This window comes from Centroberyx gerrardi, chromosome 10 (assembly GCF_048128805.1).
Source record: "Centroberyx gerrardi isolate f3 chromosome 10, fCenGer3.hap1.cur.20231027, whole genome shotgun sequence".
In the NCBI taxonomy this organism is placed as follows: domain Eukaryota; kingdom Metazoa; phylum Chordata; class Actinopteri; order Beryciformes; family Berycidae; genus Centroberyx; species Centroberyx gerrardi.
Genome location: NC_136006.1, coordinates 22,993,207 through 23,016,482, shown reverse-complemented (window position 1 = coordinate 23,016,482; position 23,276 = coordinate 22,993,207). Strand labels below are relative to the sequence as shown.

The 23,276-nt window shown below is 44.0% G+C and overlaps 1 protein-coding gene across 1 annotated transcript in view; it reads left to right on the top strand.

Moving 5' to 3' along the window:
- pdia5 (protein disulfide isomerase family A, member 5) overlaps positions 1-17,894 on the top strand; it is a 40,755-nt gene extending 22,861 nt beyond the window's left edge. The window contains exons 11-17 of the mRNA XM_071919606.2: positions 758-894; positions 6,652-6,722; positions 7,613-7,776; positions 8,427-8,557; positions 12,270-12,340; positions 16,984-17,118; positions 17,814-17,894. Coding sequence (XP_071775707.1) covers positions 758-894; positions 6,652-6,722; positions 7,613-7,776; positions 8,427-8,557; positions 12,270-12,340; positions 16,984-17,118; positions 17,814-17,894 — 790 coding nt within the window. The remainder of the gene's footprint in view (positions 1-757; positions 895-6,651; positions 6,723-7,612; positions 7,777-8,426; positions 8,558-12,269; positions 12,341-16,983; positions 17,119-17,813) is intronic.
- The last annotated feature ends 5,382 nt before the right edge of the window (positions 17,895-23,276 follow it).

Below are 23,276 nucleotides of genomic sequence, written 5' to 3'. Positions count from 1 at the left end.
TAACGCAGTCAGAATCCTTGCTGAGCCGTGCCTCTTTGGACAGCAGTATCTTTGGGAATAGGTTGAAACTCGAGGGAAAAAAGGAATGTCACAGCAATATTTTTTAGATTCCTCTGCAGCAGTATCACACTGATAATGGGGGTGCTATTATAGAGAGCACAAGTGCTCTGTCTAGCCAAATATGCATAGATGCTGGGGTTTGTAGCTAGCCAAGGAAGGACGTGCACTTGATGTTGCCTAGGAGCAACTAGAGATGGCATCTGGTATGGAATAAGTATAGTTTCAGCCCCGGCTTTTTATATTTCAGAGAGATGTATATTGTTATTGTTATAACGGATGACATTCTGGATAAGAGGAGTGTGTCTGGAAGAAATGCCGCACTTCTAAGCACCCCGGTTGCACAATTCTGACATTTTAAAAAGATATCCAGTCTCATGCGGCTTAAGCACATTGGCTTAGGCCAGGGTGTGTGATGATGAGAAAAGATTGCAGAAGGGGGATGCGTGTGTGTGCAGCTTATAAATGCACTTTTGTGTGTGTGTACAGAAGTGTGCACTTGTTTATGTCTGTGTCCACTCGTTCTTGGCATTACAGGACTATGCTCTGTCATCAAGGCGGGGCTGCTCCAGTCCAGATGTGTGTGTGATGTCGGGTGGAGTGTGGGCTACAGCTGTGTCTGATTTTGGTCCATGCGGATTACACACCAGCTGGAATTTGTCTGCTTTTTAAATGTCCCTCACCTCTGTCTCTCTCTCAGCCCCCAGCCCCCCCAGCCCAAGACCCCCGAGGTCCCGTGGTCGGAGACAGACTCGCCGGTCTTCCACCTGACTGACGACTCCTTCGACAGCTTCCTGGAGGAGCACCCCTCTGCCCTGGTCATGTTCTACGCCCCTTGTGAGTAAGACAGCAGTGGACAACATGGTCCAAAACAGTGCACTAACTGTATGATGCAAGATGAACAACAGCGGTGAAACCCTCTTGACAGTTCTGGGTAGGGTCGATATTCAACAGATTAAAAACTCTCTTTCCACCCTCAGAAAATAGATATACGTTATAGATATAAGTTGTTTACATTGTAAAATATGTGCAGCAGTGTGTAACTTGAGCTTCACAGTCCTTCCTGCTATGTGAAACATGCTCATGTAGTATTCTCCTGGGTGGAAGTGGTATTTAGATATTCAAGTAACCTCAACGTTTCGCTCGCAGCGCTCAACATTAACAATCAGAGGGAGAAAGTAGACCAACAAAGACTGAAAGTGAAAAACGAACCCAAGACAAGCTGTTTGCAGTAACTGTAGGTCTTTTGTACCACACACCAGAATAGTTTCATGTCGCCATATGGTTTCCATAAGCCCGCTTGTCATTGTTGCTCACGCAACATATTGCCGTTGTTACACAGAACTTTGTAAACGTGCCAAAATGTGTCAGTGGATTAGATTTTTCTGTTCCAGATTGCCTTACTTTGGTCCAGCCCTCGTCTCAGCTCTGTGAAGTTGCTAGGGAGCTGTCCGCAGGAGATTTTGCATGGTAATAAATGCGACCCGTAGCTGCAAAATCATGCAAATAGATTCATCCCATTTAGAGAGGCATTCTGACTGCAACAGCTACAAAACACAATCTGAATCTTGTCTCAATCAATTTTTTGGTATTACAATTTTTATTTTTATTTTATTTTGTTTTGGCAACTTCTCGACCGCCTCCTCCCCCTGTCCTCCTCCTTTATCCTTCCTCCTCTCTCTGTCCACCCTCTCCCCCTCCTCCCTGCCCGTACCCCCCCTCCCCCTGTACTCGACTGCACTCCTCTCAGTCTCTACACTGCAAAAAAACCCGTCTCTTAACGTAGTCATTTATTCTGGTATTGAATCTTAAAATCTTGTGAAAAAACAAGTGAGATAATTCCACGTTACCAAATCAATTTGTTTCAATAATTTTCTTGAATCAATTGCCATTTTCTTGATACTAGTGATATGATCTCTTTCATGATACTGACACTTGTTTCTGGAAAATTCCTGAAACTGCATTGGAAACGTGGCATTATTTCACCCTATTTGCAGAATTTTTCACTTTTTTTAAGAAAAGTAAGATGTTAAAGGACTGCACCAACTTTTTGCAAATTTGGCCCATTGGTCACCTTACCCATTATCTGACAAAAGGATTGGCACCAAAGTCATCCGTGTGTCTCAGTCTGCTACGCATGCTAACGCTTTAGCATACAGTATGCTAAGTAATTGTTGGTGACTAGCCTTATCCTGAAAGTAAGAAGATAAACCTTTTAGTAATACAAAGTTGGTATTGGTTTTTATTCTATGGCCATTACAAATCGACACTGCAAAAACCTTCCCTGTCTGGCTAACTTCGCTCTCTTTCTGTGTAAACAAATAAGTTAATAGTCTTGCGGGAAGAGACATCTATTTTACCAACCAAGCCTGGCAGGTTCAGATGCATCATTAAAATTAACTGGCCACCCAGCTTTAGAGCTGCTAGATGTTCTCATTTCTCACTTGCGGCCACGGTTAGAATGCAGACTGGACACTGGACCGGAGACACAACGATGATTTTGGTGCCAATCCTTCAGTCCGTCAGATTTCGGGAAAGGCGACCAAGGGGCCAAACTCCCAGAAAATCTGTGTAGTTCCTTAGGGCCAAAAATAAGACTAAATAAGTTAAGGGTGGATATTTTTGCATCCCTGACCTGTTTTCCCCTTTTTTTTCTCCCTCTTTCTCTCCATGCTTAATGTCTAGAAAGATGTTTGAGAGGATGGCCATTGAATAGCACAGGAGGCAGACAGGACTGGTTCTCTCTCTCTTTCTCGCTCTCTCTCTCTCTCTCTCCCTCTCCCTCTCCCTCTCCCTCTCCCTCTCCCTCTCTGTCTCTCTCTCTCTCTCTCTCTCTGCATGTTGCCCTGGCTTTACCGACGCTTGTGCCGCACTCCACTCACCACGTGGACAGCGGCTATTCACCCACACACTCAGCTCAAGGGCAGCCAGCTGAAACAAGGCGCATCAAAGCTTTTCAGCTCACATACACACTCTCACAAATATAAACGTCGGTACAAACGGTACACACGTCCCACATATCATACACTTATTTCACACGATGATACACACATTTATCGCACACAATTACACCTCACATCTCTCTCTCTCTCTCTCACACACACACACACACACACACACACACACACACACGTAGATGCCCACACTTGCCTGGATGCAGTTTCTTAATGGCCCTGCTGTCAGAGTGAGATTAATGGTCTCACAGCCGCCACCATCAGCTTGTATTTCTGTCCACCTCTCAGCACGGCCATTCTCACCGTCTGCTGCACAGCGCTCAGTGGGGGTTGTTTGCGTGCGGCTCCTACGTCGGCATCGCCTCCAATTCACCGGTCTGTTTCCCAGTGAGTGAGCCTGATTGTGTCCCAGTCCTAAGCAAAAGTTACTCTCTACCAGTGCTGTTGGATTGAATGCAGGATCAAGGTCCAGCAGATATGGCCCTAAATGACCACACTTGGGATATTGGGCCCCCCAAGTGTGTGTGGGTGTGTGTGTGTGTGTATGTGTGCGCAGAGTGCGAATTATACAGTGACAATCGGGGGGGTCAACTTTTTCTCCAGGGCGTAAAGGGAACCCACTACAGCGCAGACGCGTGCTTCAGTAAACTGAAGTCTTACAATCCTTACAGTGTCTTGCTTGTTTAACGTAATGTCTGCAGTCTGTAGATGATGATAAATCAAATCCATTACACCAGCTCATGGGGCACGTACCACACAACAACTTTTGTAGTCAGGGGTCACCAACAAAGTATTCTCTACATAATTGGCAGGGGGGTCTGGGGGTCCTCCCCCAGAAAAAAAATAGTAATTTAAAACAAATTTCCTTCATTTCTACACCACCTAACCTCTTGGATTAAGTCAAGAAACAGCAACCCTGTATAATGTTAACCAAAAATGTAAAATTATGTTATATTACTAGATTTCAGCATTGAGGTGCTTACATTCATGACTTTGCATAGGCAACCTAAAAACCTATTATGGAATCGCGAGAAAGTTTCAGAGCGACAGACACAGAGCGTCCCCGTAACCATAGTAACTCACTCTCACTCCTGCCTGCGTGGCGCGAGAGGAGAGGGAGAGACGCAGAAGAGCCGCTGACTGAGATTACTCTTAACAGCATGCATGGGAATAAATTAGGCCTACAATATAATAGATTTGTGTATATTTCTTCTCGCTTTCCCCCGATGGTCTGAATAACTCTCTGCTGCACGGTGCTGCTCTGTCTCGTCTCGTGCGCTGTCAGTGTCTCTTTTCGCGCCGCGACGTTATCAGTGATGAATTTGTTTTTCACTGCGTGAGAAAATGGACTCGTGGCGTGAGAGCGTGTGGACGTGTCTATTGCGTGAGTCTCACGGTCAATGCGTGAGAGTTGGCAGCCCTGGCGTCGCCATTGGCTTGCGTGACGCACACGAGCATAGACTTTAAAGCCTTGTTTGAGTGAGGCAGGCAGACGAGACGTTCAACTAACGTCAAGGTTAAGAAATGGTATGGTCCACTTTAGGGGTGTCTGAAATCATATTACAAGATTCTTCTAGGCATGAATATGGGAAATATATTGTAATATTTACGATTACAAGTAAGAAGGATATATAAATATTTCGACCCCCCCAACCTGTTGTTTTTACCTCTTTTGGGGGGGTCCAAGTCTTAATTAGGGGGGTCAGACCCCCCCAATCCCCCCCGTAATTCGAACCGTGTGTGTGCGGTGCTCCAGCCAGTGCGTCAAGAGGTAATTGTCAGATTTTGAGGTCTCCACTCCCGACTGGCCAGTTACCAAGTAACCACAGGCGCATCTGACTCCTGTACCGTACCCTCAGAGGATGACCTTATATATCCTAACATCTAACCGTTATCCTCTCATGTAAAATATAGTGATCGCATCTGCTTTTAGTGTTCATCAGTTTTAGTACAGCTACAGCGGTGTGTGGTGCGAATGTGTTCGTTCTCTTGACACCGTGCTCCTCTTCCCTCCAACCTCACTCTGAATCAGCAATATTTCATTGTGTTACTGTAACCTCCCCCTACACTGCCATCCTCTCCCACACACACACACACACACACACACACACCCCACATGCACCAGTTGTTCTGAATGCTGAGCGAGGGTGATGGCACCAGCAGAGGTGATGCAGCGCCCAGGACAGACATTCGGTTTTCCCTCTTACTCATCACTTTGAAGGGTCAGACAAAGTTCTTTTAGTCACTCTCTCTCTCTTCTCTCTGTTAAGCCTCAGTACAATCTGCATGATCACACACTACAGTGACTCAATTGAAAGAGAGGCCGTTTTTTTTTTTTCCCCGGGGCATATCACATTTGATTTATAGCCTGTGCCAGTGCTGCATTGTATATTGAAGAAAGGGATTTCTGAACTATTATGACAAGAGCAATTTACCAGGTTTGGCAATATACCAGGTTTGTTTCACGCAACTATGCACAACCGTGATGTGGAAAAAGAAAATGCACGTACACACACTGCGCATCCCTCATCACCCGGTATAGTCATTACATCTAAGACAAAACATCTTGTACATTGTGTGGGACAAATATTGTTATGTTTTTGAAAGTCATTTTGGATCCAAAAATAAAATGTTTGCCAGTCGCTCACTGCTGTGCTCATGCAATATTAAACACACCTCAAATACAGCGTTTATTCATGATGCTGAGAGCTGGTGCTACGGCTCTGTTGACAAGCACGATTGTAGTGCACACACACACACACACACTCTGACTGCATTCCGTCTAGATAGTGTAGAACTATGCAGAACATAAACAACACTAATAACACTCTCCTATTCCTTTTATTAAAGGACAGAGGCTGATGCTGGGGTTTGGTGCTGTAATGGAATTCAACCTCTTTGAATTTCTGTTAGCATGGGGGCTTAGCTCTCCAGCAAGGACCCCTTTCTCACCCTCTTGTGCTCTCCCTCTCTCTCCATTTCTACCTCCCTCCTTCCCTTTCTCCCTCTACTTTTCTCACAGTCTTACCCATCACTCACTCTCGCCCCTTCTCATTGAGTTTCTCTCTCTCACACAATTAACTCAGACACACACCCATGCCCCGAGAGTGAAGAGTGCAGTGAGCAATCAGACATGACTAAAGCCTCCGGGCGAACATTAGAGATTTCTTCTGTCTTCTTGTCATCTGATTTGTAGTTTTACCCCAAGTATAGCAGCGGTAACCCCCACAACATTACGAGGTGAGAAACTGCGCTCTAATCTATTCCCGAGATTCCTGTACCCGCCAAGTCTGGCTTACTTGTAAAGCGCCGGGCCTCATTAACCGTTTTGATTTCAAAGCTCCACTTCTACAACTGGGGACACTCAGAGAGCTACAGCGGTTTATTTTGACTCCCTGATTAGACGAGACAGCTCCGAGAACGTAATGTTGTGCAAAGATGTATGTAATGTTTTTGCAAAGATCAAATTGCACAATTAAGGCACTCACTGTTGGTTTTATGGAAGTCATTTCCTCTGGAATACATAGTTATTTCTCGTGGGCATGTTGTGCATGAATGAGAGCCTGAGCGCTGCATCTGTCTCATTCGTTCTCGGTGATTCATACAGTACATGCGTATGTGTTTGTGTTGAATCCTTCAGGGTGTGGCCACTGTAAGAAGATGAAGCCAGAGTATGATGAAGCAGCTGAAATACTCAACAAGGGCCCAGACGTAAGTTGCATGATCTGTGTTTACAATGCATGTATTGTGTTTGCATGTGTGTTTTATGTATGTACTGCACGCATGTCTGCAAGTCTCTGTTTTGTGCATGTGCACATGCAGGCTCATCTCTGCAGTACTTTAGCATCTCACACACAGACACACACACACACACACACACTCTCTCTCTCATGCACACATAGACTACCTCGGGGTAAACTTCAGCTGTGATCTATGTGGTGCCTCAACACCAGATCATAATAATCCCACTACTTGGCCTTAAGGCTCTTGGCTAATGCAGCTGACATGCTGGTCAGTCTGTCCTACAGCCCAGCTCCCTATGTGTTTCTGATTAGTGGGGTGTGTTCCTCACCTCTCCTCCCCTCTCCCCCTTCCTGTCCTCTATGGTAATCTAGCACTCCCCAGCCAGGGGCAGGGCATATAAAACTCAGCCTTGTGATTGCAGCAATTATCTCATCCACGAGCGTCCCCCCCCAGCCCGAGGCTTGGACCTGCTCCTTGTGGCTCCCTGCCCGGCACTGGAGGTCAATGGGAAGAGCCTGGCCATTATCTAATATGGATGTACTGGAGCCTCTTTCACCCTGAGCCCACAAGACCCATCAAATCATTTATTTTTCTCCTCCTTGCTTCTCTGCTAGTGTTTCTAATGCAGTGCATTTATGCAGAAAAAAAGCTTTGTGGCCCTTTTGCTATGCTTGAACTTGGATCATTTTCAAAGCTTCATGCAAATAGGGTTTAATTGGCATTAATTGACATAATGCAGTGGGTAATTTAGAGGGATGTACAATGGCAGTCCAATTTGGCTAATCAGACTCAAATGCACTCAAATGCAACATCAAGTCCCGAGTGACTGATGGTTTGACATCCTCATTTCTCAACAGAGTCCAGGTGTGTTGGCAGCAGTGGACGCCACAATACACAAGGCAGCGGGGGAACGCTTCAAGATCTCCGGCTTCCCTACCGTCAAGTATTTCGAGAAGAGCGAGGAGAAGTACACGCTGCCCCATCTCCGAAGCAAGGACAAGATCATTGAGTTTCTGCACAAGTGAGTCACACATTTGACACACTGCTCGATCCCCCCTTTACCTCTGGCCGACATACCTGGACAGGATTAGTGTGTTTTAGACACAAACAGACTTAAACTCAGGTGCATTCACCCGCTCCTGAGCTAAAACATATTTTAGCAGCGCCCTCCTTGTACTCCATGTATCCTGTAAGCCAACCCCCTATCCTCCTCTCTTGCCCTCCATAACATAATCAGTGATGTGTAGCATCAATTTGCTGCCAAGGTGATGTTTTTAACTACCTCCCAGTATAATAAATTGACCCTTGGAAGGGTCATTGTGAAAGGTAATGGCCCTGTGATTACATCAGTATGGCTGTGGCCATTAGAGGCTCCATAAAGCCAAAAGCAGGGACCTGAGGTTAACAGAGGTCAGTTTTTATAAGGTTGACATAAAATGACACTGACTGAGTCCCCTGATGTCTCACTGCAGCATTCACATTCACGTTACCATTGTCCTTTTTCAAATACATTCAATAAATATACGCCAATTCATGATTACAGATCTTTACAGTCTATGTTACAGATATACTTTACATTGAAAGAAAAGCTTCAGTTTCTATTTTTTTGCCATGTAGTACATAATAAATATTGTTTTGCTCTCTCGTTCATCTCTCCCGCTCTGTTTCCAGTCCCCAGGCGCCCCCTCCACCAGAGCAGTCCTGGGAGGACAAGCCTTCCAGCGTCAGCCATCTTGGGTCAGAGGACTTCCGAGAGGCGCTGAAGAAGAAGAAACACGCTCTGGTCATGTTCTACGCTCCCTGTAAGAACTATCTCAATGCCAAGTTCACCTAACGCCCATCGTGACAAAATAGGTTGGAAGTTATTCTGGGGCCAGTTTTGCGATCTCTTCCCCACTTGTTAGACCGCTGATCCCTAGTTGTCACACTGAGACACTTTAACCTTTCACAACCCGTTCACATTCATATGGTTGGCTGTTTTGATCAAAATAGTAAGTGTGTGTGAAATTCTCGCGACCAGTGCGATCACAGCCCAGCTCTGTTGCACATGGTGTGATCACATCCTGGGTTTAAACCAATGCATATACGTAACTTGGGGCTGCCTGCCAAGCTCCTCATCACACCGTATATATAAACCCCACCTAAGCCATGGGGAGACTGGGGGATGATTCAAATTACTGAGAATAGAATTGTGCAAGTTATAAAAAAAACACTCCACAAATCACAGTTCCACCTCCCATTATGAAACTGTACATCCGATTTCTCACTCAAAATACACACATAGGAGAAATACAGAGTTGCATACTTGCTTAATCGCATATTACACATATATATATACACACATACACACACTCCCTCCCTCCATCCCTGTCTTTTCTCTTTGTGTCTGATGGGGGCTTCAAAGCCAGACGGAGCACAGCGGTCACAGTCCAGCCTGCACCGGGGCCCTTTGGTGCTCCCTTCTACAAAGAGATGGTCCAGATGCACACCAGGCAATAACAACCTGCTGCTCTCTGCCACCCCCACCCCACTCACTGTTGTCTGATCTGCGGGGGAGCGTGAGCCTATTAGAGGATTTGCTGAGATGAAACTGGTCGCTAATACTTGGAGGCTGGAGAAGCTTCAGACATTCAGACAAAACTCATTCTTTTTTTATGTTTATTTTTTTCCAAAGGGTTTTGGGGGGCGTGGGTTATTAATTTTTAGCCTCACAACTGCAGAACTGAAACTGAATGCCATCCCAACTCTCTCTCTCTCTCTCTCTCTCTCTCTCTCTCTCTATCTCTCTCTCTCTATCTCTCTCTCTATCTCTCTCTCTCTGTCCTATTATCCCCAGGAAATGCTGAGTTAATTGTTTCTTTACGTACATATTAAATTAATGCACTGCCTAATTTACTAAATACCCATTTGCAGCCATCTGTATAAATCGTGTTAAGTGATGTTCAGTTACGAATGTAATGAATCTGTGCATTTAATGTTACTGGAAGCTACGTTTGTATTGCTTGGTTTATTTCTCCAATTCAAGCTGCACATCGTTAACAGTGACCCACTGTGCTCTCCATTGTCCTCTTTGAAAAGAGAGGGATCAAGGCTGCTGCAGCTACCTGATTGAAAGCTGCAGTCTCTTTCCCTCTATTTGTCTCTCTTACTCCCTGTCTCTAACTGCCTCTCTCTCTGGCTCTCGCTCTCTCTCTCTGTCAGTAATTATGAGAAAGGGAAGTGAAAACTGAGCAGGCTTTCTCCTGCTAGAGGAGTGAGATGAGAGCGGCAGGTCTTATTATCGACAGCGGACCAGCCTTTTAGCTGCTTTTAAGCAGCTTGGAGGACGGGAGATGTGCGCGATGTCAAAGCTGAAATATTCTTGTACTTTAGCGCGCAATCTTGCGGTACCTGCACTTTGTTCATTTACCTGTTCTTCCTCTGCACTTAGACGACCCCTGAGCAATTACAAATGACCCGCTTGGTCATTTTGTTCTCTTCACGCGGGGAAAAAAACCAAAAACATGACAAATGCCTCTGCTATGTTGTTTGATGTATTTTTTTGCTCAGACGGCAGAACATTTAAAGGTTGATATAAGGAATCAGAGGCCATTTAATGCCGCAAGTGAAAGGCTGCTTCAGCGTGAAATGGTTTTTTGAGCCATGGCGAATGCTGGGTTAGTGAGGCAGGTCTAAAAGGGAAGGTAAATAGGCGGTTGCACAGTTTTGTGCCCTATAGCTGAGGCGAAGGTTGTGCCATCTGTGTGTTAGTGTGTGTGCGCGCTGGCGGGCATACACGCAACTGCACTTGCTCATGCAACAATAAAAATACTTAATTTTAACTGCGGGCACCATCAGTCAGCGTAATTATAGCCTTTAAAATCCTAACACGCAGTGTGATCATTGTGCTAATGTTGTTAATGACTTGAATGGAAGGTAGCGCCACTCCTTTTAGCTGTACATGTTGTAGTACAGAGGGAGCATGTCTGGAAAGAGATGTAGTCTTAAGATCTTGGTCATAACATAGCTGATGTGAGTGGATATGTTTATGTAGTTGTTTATTCTCCTCTGGAAACTGACGAGTCAGTAACTTTTTCTACGAGGAAACAGGTGTACAGTCACCAATACGCAGGATCTGATGTAACTGTCTCTTGTGCTATTTGGGTGATCACTATATAGAGGAAAGAGGTGGGTGAGAACAGGTATGTAATTGGGGTATTCATATAAATAAATGTCCTTTTTGCTCCATCTATCGCTGATTGATACAACACAGTAGTGATTCAACCAATATCCAGTTCATGAAAGCTTTTACATTTGCTGTTCTTTCCTGGGAAAAATCCTCTGGCACACAGGGAGGTTATCTTGACGTTTTCTTGCCATTTTCCCATTTTGGTTTCCGGCAGCAATAGAATGAAAAAAAGTCCCACCCACTGCTCTTGAAATGTTCACAGTTCTTTTATTACCTCCGCCAAGGAGGTTATGTTTTCGGTGCCGTTTGTTTGTTTGTCTGTTAGCAGGATTACGGAAAAACTACTGGCCCGATTTTCATGAAACTTCGTGGAAGGGTGTAGCATGGGCCAAGGAAGAACCCATTAAATTTTGGAGCGGATCCGGATCCGACTCACCAACAAGCAATAATAGCACGAACCTTGGCGGAGGTCTGCGCTCTCCGAGTGCCCTTCTAGTTAACTAACGTTTCAGTCCATGCAGACCTTCATCACCATCACAATATGGAAATTATTTGGAAATGACAATATAAATAGTTTACGCACCTCCCCCCTCTCTACTGATGCTTTCTCTATATTCCATATATATATATGGAATATAGAGAAAGCATCAATATATCTCTCTATATTTCCGGCACCAGCAACATGGCTGAACAGACAAAGAAAAGAGCGCCACCTACAGAAACTCAAACTTCTTCATCAACAGAAAATATAAGGAAAAAGACATCACAGTACAGGACACACTGTTTGATTGACAGGTGATCTATGGGAAGTGCAGTGCAGAAACACCACAGCGATGACCACTTAGCACCAAAAAAACACAGCTGTCATGAATTACCACTTAAACACATCATAGTCATTGCCTCCTCCTTCCTACTAGAAGTGAACCTACTGTCTGTAAATGAGTGAATGTGTGGATGTGGTACCAGTCACCTAGTGGTAAATGCGTATGCAGTGACATATATGGATGGCTGCTGGAGGTGAGAGAGCCAGGGAGGTTTTGTTTATGACGGCAATAAAGAGATTTATCACTTCTCATAAAATCCAAGTGAGCCATCCCTAATGTGGGGTAATCCTAGAAGGAAAAGGCCACATGTTTTATGTCCCTGCACATGTGTGTTGGAGATAGAGCGAGTAAATGACGAATGGTAGTAATTGTGTCTGTATCTGTGAATGCTGGCGCGCTAGTAGTATCATGTTTACATGTCTGTAAGACGCTGTGTGGGACGTGAAGCTAGAGGTCACGCTGTAATGTGTCGTGATGAGCCGGAATGAAATAATTTCCCGTATGTGTTGTCTCCTCTTCCAGGGTGTCCTCACTGTAAAAACGCTGTCCCCCACTTCACCACCGCTGCAGAGCTCTTCAAAGAGGACCGCAAGGTAAGTGTTCCTCATACACACTACTACTACACACCTGGTCCCCACACTCCCTAGCATGTGATGCAGAGCTGATGTTTTCTAACCAGTGTGAACAGCAAAAAGCTTCAAGGATTCGCATATTTTAAAGTCCCCATGAAATGAACTCCCATTATTTTTACTTCTGGAAAACAGAGCATCTTTCATGGTGACCTCATGCAGCACTAGTAGTCATAAATATAAATCTATAACCAATAAAACCATCAGATTTTTGAACAATCGCACCCCTCCTTACTCCTCCCATCAAATAAAATTGCCTTTCTCTCCCTGACTCATATTCCATTGGTTTAGACTTTGGAATGATCCCTCACTGTTATGTCCCGCCCCAACATCCTGTTTCAACAGGAGATGCATCAAATTAAGGAAGTACAGATGCCATTTCATGGGGTCTTTAAAATTCCAATCTGGACCACGGTATGTGGCACAAAATCAGATCCCGAGGCATGTGACCTACATGTGACTTGTCAGCGTTGCCATGACAATAAGTAAATCTTACTTCATTCACTTGGGACAGCTGTCATAATTTTGGCGGCACGGCAGCTTGGCTGAGCAGCGTTAGCATGGAGGAATCGACAACAATGGGGGGGGGAAGCATAACAGCCGACTTGATTGGTATTTGGTGAGACACCTCAATTCAGTCAAAACTCGAAGGCTCATACCATAACCGAAATGTGTTCAAAACAAGCGGGAGAAGCGTAGCTACAAAAATGGACGTGACATCATTTGTTATTGTTACTCTGCACAGGTTTTCAACATCGCTGTCACTTCATATTGTTATCAGATGCGGGTTACATACTAGAATAGATATGAACAGTCATCCAAAAAATCAGATATGAGCAGCAACTCGGAAATGAGCATGAAGGCCTGCGGTGTGATTGTAGCCAAATATTGCCTACTCAAAATGTGTGCGATTAGGTTTTGAAGCAATGGTAACCTGCAACCAGCTTCCACCTCTTTTCTAATTGTCCTGCACACGTGTCAGTTAAGGAATTTGACCACTTATCTTAAGCCCTCATAATCTCGTCAGATCTACTGCACACTGGGGGCTTTTGGGGTTATTGGAGGTTCATAGACTCACAACAAGACGCACTCATCCTCCTCTTCCATCATCCCTACTCCCTCCCATTCCTTTCCCCTCGGGACTCTCACTCCCACTCCTACTCTTTCCCCGTTAAAACCCTCTGACTGTGGCCTCAGTATTTCCAAACCTCCGGACCCTCCCTTTACTGTGTGACTCACTCTTACACACACACACACTGAAAGAATCCGGGCGCGTGTCTGGCAACACTCGGCGCTAACATTTATCATCTCAGACAATAAAAAAAAAAAAAGATGTCAAGTTGTTTTGTTTTGATTACGAAGACGCATCGTATCTTAATATCAACCACACATATTTGTTCCGATGGCTCTCAGGCAATGCGGCGCTCTCATTTGTTTGGAATTTTTCAAAATCAATCTCAGATGGTGTGAAATAGTGACGTGTGCTGAAGAACTTTGTTATTGATATTTGCGAGGCAACTTTTCCTGATAGCATTTGCACCGCAGCAGGAGAGCTGAAGATGTGTGTGTACAGGTCTGCTCCCCTTGCCTTGGATAAGTCTTAGTGGTGAATCTGCAGTTGATTTGGACACAAACAAAGAAGCACCATCTTCAGTGAATCCAACCCCAGCTCAGACAGTACTGCGCTTCAGTTGCAGAAAAACTCAGCGCAGTTGGCCTAGGCTGCTGCTTCGGGAGCTCAGACATGCCTTAGTCTGTCCCTTCAGTCTTAGAGAAAACACTGAACTGGACCAAGACATCATCAGCAGTAAATGAATGGGTTCCACAATATAACTTTGACCTAAACTCATATCAGTCAGATAAGTTTTCTTTGATGACGGAAAGGGTCTGCTAATAATGAAACCTCCACAAGCTGATGAACCAGGGGACCATCATCTCCAGGTTAGATAAATATAGAAGTTGAAGATCTCTCCAACCTCCCCTCTTTGTCTTTCCTCTCATCCTTCCTCCAGTGGCCAGTGGAGGTGTGAAGTGGTGTTTGAACAGGGCTGAATTTGAGAGTAGGGCATGCAGTTTCTGGTCCATCCTCTCTATTTATAAAGCCTAGCCCCAGTGTATTGTGCCAGGCTGGTGTGGATCACAGTCTATTAGCTGGCTTCGCCTCGTTTACCAAAGACAAACACAACAAGCTTAGCTCCGGCTTTGAAGGCGCCCCAATTAAAACTCCAGATTCTGTGCTGTATTACAGCGGGGTCGCTGTGCACAGAGTTTGTTGTGAGCTGTGTTTGTCTTTTGCCCGATTCAACTAAATAGTAGCAAATAAAGGTGAGCATTGGCTTGAAGTGCTCATTTCAAAGAGCTGTTTGTTGTTACTATAACGAGAACACTGTATTGTATCAGGAAGTTCTTCTCTGAGGGATTCGCCTAATAGCAAGCTAATACAGTGTTAATGTTCTTGCTTTCAGCTCTTCAGCTATATTGCCGGCTTATCTTCCCTGCAAGGCAAACACCTCCCTACTAATGCAGCTAGCTATGCATTTAATGCAGTAAACTGTACTGTACTGACCTGAGTTGAACTTTGTTCCCCTCTCCTGATAATATATATTCACTCTGTACTATAATGGCCAGGAACTTTGTTGTGAAGGACAATGAGAACGCAGCTCGTCCTCAGTATTCAGCACAGTATGAGTACAGCTCTGCACTTCAATGTGAAACCGGTAGCCCAGATTGGGGCTAAGCCAAGCGGTAATGTGCAGCTCCTCTAAAATTTGACTATTGGATCAATGAGATGATGTGGGATCCTCCGTCACTTGAAGATGGATCAATAGCGGAATTGGCTGCGGACCTTTGAAAAACAATCCCCTACAACTTCATTTTCTGCTGTCAATTCCCAGCAACTCTGATTGATTACACCCGGGGATGAGCAGTGGGATGTGGGTAGTTACAGCATGTCCATGGTCATTGCTGGTGAAAGTACTCGCTGTATCTCAAACTTTGTCCAAACTGTTTTCACGACTCAGAAATAGTCCAAAGAAAAGGGGAAATTCACATTCAGAATGGTATTTGCTGGGGCACTGCCGTAGGGTGCCAGGTACATAAAGAATAGGAAGTGTTTACGCAGTCTTGTCAGCTAAATTTCTGTTGACTATTTTGCTTTTTCTTGAGGTGGAAACTTAAGTACTGCTGAATATACACCGCTGGCAGCAGGGTCCGTGAAATCATCTTGGCATGGGAGCACACTGAGGCCTACTTTAGAACACCTGATTAGCTGACCGTGGACTAGGACTATCCCTTTTGTAGGCTGTAGCTTCCCCTCTGATCTGCAGAAGACTCTATTCACTCCCTGTCAGAAGCCCGTGTGTTGCTAGATGCCCGGCGTGCTGACGCAGACGAAGCCGACACTTAACAACAACAAGCCATTCATCTCCCAGTGTGTCAGCGCTTATGCAGATGCTCAACATCTAAGTGCTTGTATTTGCTTAAGAAAAAAAAAAGGTGGCGTGTGTATTGTATTTCATAATTAGGACAAGCAGCTTGATTGTTGGTTCATGGTAGGACGCACAGAGATTGCTGCTCAGAGTGTCTAATGTGTTTTGCTTCTACAGCAGATCTGTCATTTCCACATTCAACTGGAGGGGACGGATGGGCAGGGGGTGATTATTTGACGGTGACAAGTTCAGCGTGCAGCGCTCAGCACCCAGAGAGCGGGTGACATTTGAGCTGTCCAAAAGGACACGCTGAGCGAGCCATGTATCAGCCAGGCGGCATTTACGCCTCATTGGGGCCGCTTGTCACTAATCGATGCAACAGCCCCGTGACATAAATCTCCTTTGTTGTTTTTATGTAGGAGTGATTGTTGTTGTTGTTGTTGTTGGTGTTTTTTTTTTCCACCACCCACTTCACATGGTTTAGCCGGAGAGGAATGTATCCGTCATTTTTTGTAACCCGGAGAGAGAAGCTGGCCGGCTAAATGTGGAGGAGCAGAAAGTGTTGAGCGTGAAAAACGGCTCGCTCAGTCAGTGCCAGAGCAGCTGAATGCATGTAAGCACTTACCGTAAATGTCCATTTTACAGTAGATAAATATCGAGTTCTGTATTATCCACTGTAAAATCCCCTTTTTTTTTTGTTTATGCATCGTTTATAGTATTTGATCTACAGTTATAATAAACAGTGAAGCAATAATAAATAAAAGCCATTAAGAAGAACAATAAAAATGCCAGATGTGAATTAAAAACGGGGTTACAGAAATATAAAACTGAATAATAAAGTGAAAATATGAAGCCAAATCGTATATAAACTTGACTGTATAATGTTTTAGGAGGTGATTTAAAAGATGATGCTGATCTTGCCAGCCTACAATCCTCAGACCGGGTGTTCAAAAGCCCACCGGCCCAAACAGCCTTTCCTTTGGTCTGCAGCCTTGACTTCGTTACGGCCAGGAGAACCAACACTCACTTTATTTTTTTATTCTATTTTTCTTACTGCATATATGATGTGTAAACTTACATTTCTCCAGAGCAAATTCCCACTCATCTCACCCCCATACAGCTGTTATGCTATACTTTGTACACCAGTACATTGAAGATAGTTGCTTGTTTATTCCTCAGATTGTGTATGCTGCTGTGGACTGCACCAAAGGACAGAACCACGAGCTTTGCAAGCAGGAAGGGGTGGAGGGCTACCCCACCTTCAACTACTACAACTACGGCAAGTTTGCTGAAAAATACAATGGAGACCGTGGGGTAAGTTCTACTATATATCTCACCTGCTCTCGTCTTTGTTTCTTTCACTTACTGACTGACTTACATGCACACAGACTTCCATTCTTAACCCGGTTACTCGTTACCTGGTTTTGTCATGCTGTTATTATGAGAAACCTGGTTAAGATGCCTGGATTACTCTCATAAACTGGTTACTGTGGCATGGAAATATCTTGCTGCTTTCGCTGTTGGTTTTCACTGTTTTCACAAACTCAGACTCGCACAGGGTTATCAGTACATTTTGATGTCAACAAAAACATCACAGTGAGCAATATTTACTGTTACTATTGCAGTTGGGAGCATCATTTCTTTCCCCTGACTGTATTAGAAGTAATCTCCTGTTGTGCAGACAAAGAGGGCAACTGGCGGCTGCACTTTTTCATAGCTTTTTGCTGGTGGACCATTTTATCTGTGGACAGGAATATTCTGTGAAATGATTTATTCATAGCAACAGGGATACTCAAGTGCATGGTGTCAAAGGTTCATGTAAACGGCTTAACCTGAACAAGACCTTAACCAGAGTATGACCAACAGGCGGGTCACTCTGTGCATGTAAATGAAAATGACATGATTTGGAGTCTGTGTCCACTTATTTTAACCCCGGGTGCTTCACTAAACTAGAAAGAAATGTGTTGTAATCGTTCTCTGACCCTCCCTCTCTCCTCTCCGTCTCACAGGAGGCGGGCTTTACAGGTTTCATGCGCAGCCTAAGAGGACGGGACCAGGAGAAGGTCGGCAAGAGGAAGGAGGAGCTCTGAGGGCGGCGTGTGGGAGGGGGGGTGGGAGGGCGGAGCTTGTCGTTGCACTGTGACCCTTGACCCTGGCAAGGGCCCTATCAGCACTGACGTGGGAGACTTGATGACCTCAGTGAAAGGCTATTTTTTTATACCGTGGTGATCACGTTTGTAATAATACCGACAGAGTACCTACAGTCAGACCGACCACTCAAGACTTCTTTTTTTCATGGATATTTTGATTGGGGGGGGCAGAAAAGTACACAGAAAAAACAGATGCTTTTTTTTTTTTCTCTCGCCCAAATACTGTGACTGCATATATGAAAAGCTACACCCTATACTGTATCTATGCAATACCGGCCCCTGCACAGCCCAGTGGGGGTCTGTGTGACTGATAGAGACCCATGGTGGATGGCAACATTAGCTAGATCTGTTCTACCTAATCCAGTCCTATGAACCCCCCACTCTGTCTCTAGAAGAGGAATATGCTGATGATGATATCCATCTGTTGGTTCCAATGTTTTTGTACAGAACCTCCATGTCTGAACTCCAGAACCATCCAGAATATTGCTTTGTTATACTCACAGATCAGTAGGCAAACAGCTGTAATCAGCACTCTGACAAAGCCCAATGCCACATTTTAGAAAATGTGAACTGGTACAGTAGGTCCAAGATGATTGTTTGTTTTGTTTTGTTTTTTCAGTGTGGTACCGCATTCTGGCAAAAGCTGCGTCAAGTAAGGCAGCTACCTAGACCATGTGATCTAGGTGAAATCCAGTCCAAAGGGGCAATATTTTGAATGGTTCCAGGCTTTCATGCTTAGTCTTGCTTTTAGAAAGAAATTCAAATTTTTGTGTCGCTTAAAACTGTGGCCTTAAAATGTGTATCAAAAAAAAAAAAAAGAATCACTGGAACTGCGGACAGATAAAGTGATACGAGACTGTAAAGCATAATGTAAGAGGTGGGGAATCAGAGGCCTGGTGCCTTTGCACTTCTCTTAAATCATGGACCAGAGCAAAGGGAGAAGAAAAAAAATCAACATGAAAAGGAACAAGAAATGCCAAAAATTACTGCGCATTGCCCTTTTGATATTTACACGCTTCATACATTTCCAAACATTAGCGTTCGTCCGAGGCCTCCTGTTCTTGCTGTAGTGAATATGCTTAGTATTACCTCTTTCCACTGTTCTACATTCAGAATGGGATTCCATCAATGTTTCAGCAACTGTAGGGCTCATTTACATAATCCAAATAAAGGCACGGGAGGAGGGAAAAATACGGGGGCTGAATATTGCATGTTGATAATCCAATGTCCAATACATGAATTTCCCCTCTGTCAATTTCAATAATCATGAATTCAACACAATATCCCGCACCTCTACATTCATGCAGTGACTGTGTAATTGTACATTATTCAGGGAGATGTTGGGATAATTCAGACCTCTGGTTTACACTTAGGAGATTCAGGGTATTGGTTTAAGTCCATGTGTTTCTACCCCAGCTGAACAATACCAAGATGCCGAGAACATAATTTGCTCCATTCTGGAAGCCCAATACCTGGAGAGGCTCGCTGTTGAAGTGAAGACACTCCGGCCACTAACGGCTCAATCTGTGTGTCCGGAATGGATTGACGGTGTTCATCCCAGTCTAGCCGAAGAGATGACTTCACAGTGAGTCCAAGGTGTAACAAAGTCAATGAAGTCCCCAGACCCCCCTTCCTTCACAGAGCCCGGCACCATCATCAATACCGGGGCCGTTATCATTACCTATGTGGCGACATTAACGCTGTGTGTTTTCAACTCCCAGGCTCAAGCCGCTATAAATATTTAAAGGCTTATCTGTAGCAGAACTTGTGTTTTATTATTCAAGACTTTGGTTTCTTTTATTATGAATAAGGTTCTCAGGGATAGCGAAACACAATTAAAGGGAACTAGTTTGTTTGTAATTTGCATTCCAGCTGGATGTTTTTGAACCCTTAGGTCGCCAAATTAAAGAGTGTTTACATTTGTATCCCAAGAAAAAGAACAAAATGCATAGGTTGAATCGTCCACTTTAGGGTTCCTGTGCTCTGCCATGGCAAGATGCATTGAATAAGACATGTTGGGCCAATAGACCATAATGAACCATTTCTTGATAAGCGTTGACATTGTGATTAATGGGCTAGTTCTGAGTGAAACTGTCTCAAATGTTCTGGCTGGCACCAAACACTGTTTTTGTGTTCAGTGTTCAATGTGACTATTACATTTCATGGTATGCAAAAGCAGGACTTGCTGCAACATCATTTGGAAGAATGCTTTACAGAGTTAGGTGTTGACGTATTGCTGTAATTAGGTGTTCGGTTTCCCCTCTTGTGGGAAAACAATTACCTTTGTTTACTCTATCCATTTGTTTTTTTTCTTTAGGGGCCTCCACAGTGCTATCACATGTTTAATGAATATTAATATAAAGACCACCTCTGTCTTATCCCAAAGGTATCCATATTGTGTGGGAATTTGTCATACTTATGCCAAGAAGTCATTGTTGCCTTTGTTGATTTTTCTGTGCCCAGCCATATGTACAGTTTTGCCCCTTACAATAAGGACCTTGCGAGATAAAAAGAATAAAGTCTTACATTTCCAAAATGTTGTCAGTTGTTACATTGATGTGCTGTCAAGACTTCTGCTCTCTTTCTGCTATTCCGAAGAATAGTACCTGAGTTTAAAGTAGCAAAGGTCATGGCTGAAACTCCATGTAGCAATAAGATAAATTATAGCCAGATCCATGATAACGTGTTGACTTAGAAACTGCATTGTGGAATATCCAGAGCATGAGAACCTATTTTAAAGTAATCCAACAACACCAAGCGAGTCTGTCAGCACACAACAATAAATAGAGGCTGACCTTGTGGGGTCAGTGGGCTGATGGACAAGCCTGGTGAAAGCTCTTTTCGTGCTCATGTGTTTTGATGCTTTTCCCAGTTCTCTGTCTCAGAAGGAAAACAAATAGACGACTAGCAGCGCTCAGCAGAACTGACACTGATGGCTTTACTGTGAAAAATGACTGAAAAATGCCACTGGGTCCGCAAGTGACCCCTCTCTGATAGTGATGTCAGTGAAACTCTTGTCATAGCTCCCTTGCAGAGCAGATACAAAGCCTGAGCCTCTGTATGTCCAGGAATGCAAGCATGTTAAACAGTACGAATCATCGCTTTTGGGAAAAGGGTCCTGGGAAACTTTCAATTAAACGTTAGCAGGATTCACACAGCGTTGCCCCAAGGCTCGGTCAACACTGAAGAGTGACTTTGGGTCTGAAGTTTTTCTCTAGCCTGTGAGTAATGCAAGGCTGCTTGGATAAACTGCTGTTGTTGAGATGCATGCAGTGTTGAGCTATAGCAGGCTGATTAATGCCTGTGAGCACAGGCAGAAATACCCACTCAATCCCAATTTCACTCTAAAGGATTTTAGAGGGGGCAGAACACTTTTTTTCATGCCTGGTAGCATTGCTGTTGGTGGAAACAGGGTTTTCTTGGGTGTCAAGGATTTTAACCTGTGGAAAATGAACATAAGAAATGGAGGGCATAGGGTTGTTAATACAAAGTCAAGGTCTGTCTCGGATTTAAGTTGTCTTAACGAAAGCCATTTTCCCTTTATGGGTAATTACGTTTTGTGCTGTTCAGAGTCTCATCTCCTTGACCTCCTGCACTCTGCATCTTATCTGCCTGCCTCTCCTCCGCCTCGCGCCGCCTGCTTCTTTGTGCCGTCTTTATGTTCATTCTGTAATGCAGGCCCACACCGTGCCCTCCCGTGTATCAGATTTCTCTTTCAAAAAGCTGCTTTCTGTTGTTGATTTTGTTGGTTCCTTCTGTACAGACATTGATCCCGCACCCTGTTATTTTGCTGTAGTTTGGAGATGAACTGCATCGGACGCTATTCAATATGCCGACACCGGGACAAATTGGTCCAAACACCAGAAGTCAAAGAAATAAATAGACCCCTGAGTATCTGCTTGGGAGAGATAAAGATTTTCTTTTGCTCTTTTCTCAAGAGGCAGTAATCAAAATGATTTACACCGCTCGCTGAAAGATCCGTATGCTCACTTTCTGTGCAGCTCAATGGAGCTGTCAGTCAACAGTGAGTATTGCAGCATCCTTTTTTTATGATTGCTGATAGAAATTGGTAAATTATAGTTTGGGGAATCCATCAGAGTCTCACCGGGAGTGCTCAACCTTGATTGCCTGGTGACACTATCAATGGAGAATGAATTGCCCTTTGAATGGATTGCTGCCGTGCTCTCAAGACAAAAACAGGAGCTGATGCAAGACCATGCACGCTAGATTCACAAAAATCCATACGTGTGTTGAATGGTGAGAATTGATCGTCAGTGTTTCAGGTCGGATCGACCTATAGGGTAAAGGCTGTCTGTACAAGCCTGAAAGGTTTCCAGATATTGAGTCTTATTTAGCAGCAACCAAGCAGCCTGCATACAGCATTGATTTACAGATGAACTGCCATTAGTAGTATAGCTGGTTAGACAAAGGCATCTGTAAGGAGCAAAGTATTCCTTGTTACCTAACCCTCAACCCGCTTTTCCCATGTTGAAGACACTGTATCATGTCCCATTTTCCTATTGTATTTACCTGCTGTGTCATGTGAGATGGACTGACATTTCATCAGATCTGGTCATTGTATCCACTGTGGTCCAATAGAGGCAGTCTGGTATTTATCAAGTAGCTCAGAGTAGGAGCAATGACCTATGAACGTTTCTTTCTATCCGATCATGAATGAGATAGGTAAGGGGATGCGGTGGGTGATACTAGATGGATAAAAAAAACTGTCTCTACGACAGGCTTGATATTAAAAAGGATCCAGATCTGGATGTAGTCTGTCAGCTAGAAAACAATTCAGTGACCCTTGAGAGCAGAGACAATATGTGTCAGCCAGAGACTCTGTGTTGACAGACAGTCACAGTGTTGACAAGTGCAACCACAGAGTCTTTTGTGGTTGTTTCAAAAATATTTATCATTAAAGTAAATCAATATAGAACATATGCTTTTAGTGTTTTGTGTCACCAATGTCAGATCTTTGTCACCACCATCTGATGGAATTTTTTCTACAAAAACGGTTTGATCTATTGAGAGACTTACTTTTCCAAATTTCAAATGTGTTTTTTTTTTTATCTTAAGAAGTATTGTATTGTATCCTTTATTTAAAAGACAAAGTTGCATAATCTTGAAATTTGAGAAGGCAGCTATTTAGGGAAGCGCAACACCTGAGCAAAAGTCAATATCAGCAGTATGGATGATTATGGGGCTTTTAACCTGTTTGAGACAAAATAAATCAGATTAATTTTTTTTTATTAAGTCTATTGATACTCAAATTAGGTAATTCTGTGACAAAAATTCATTTTGTGAAAAAAATGGTCGAACCAA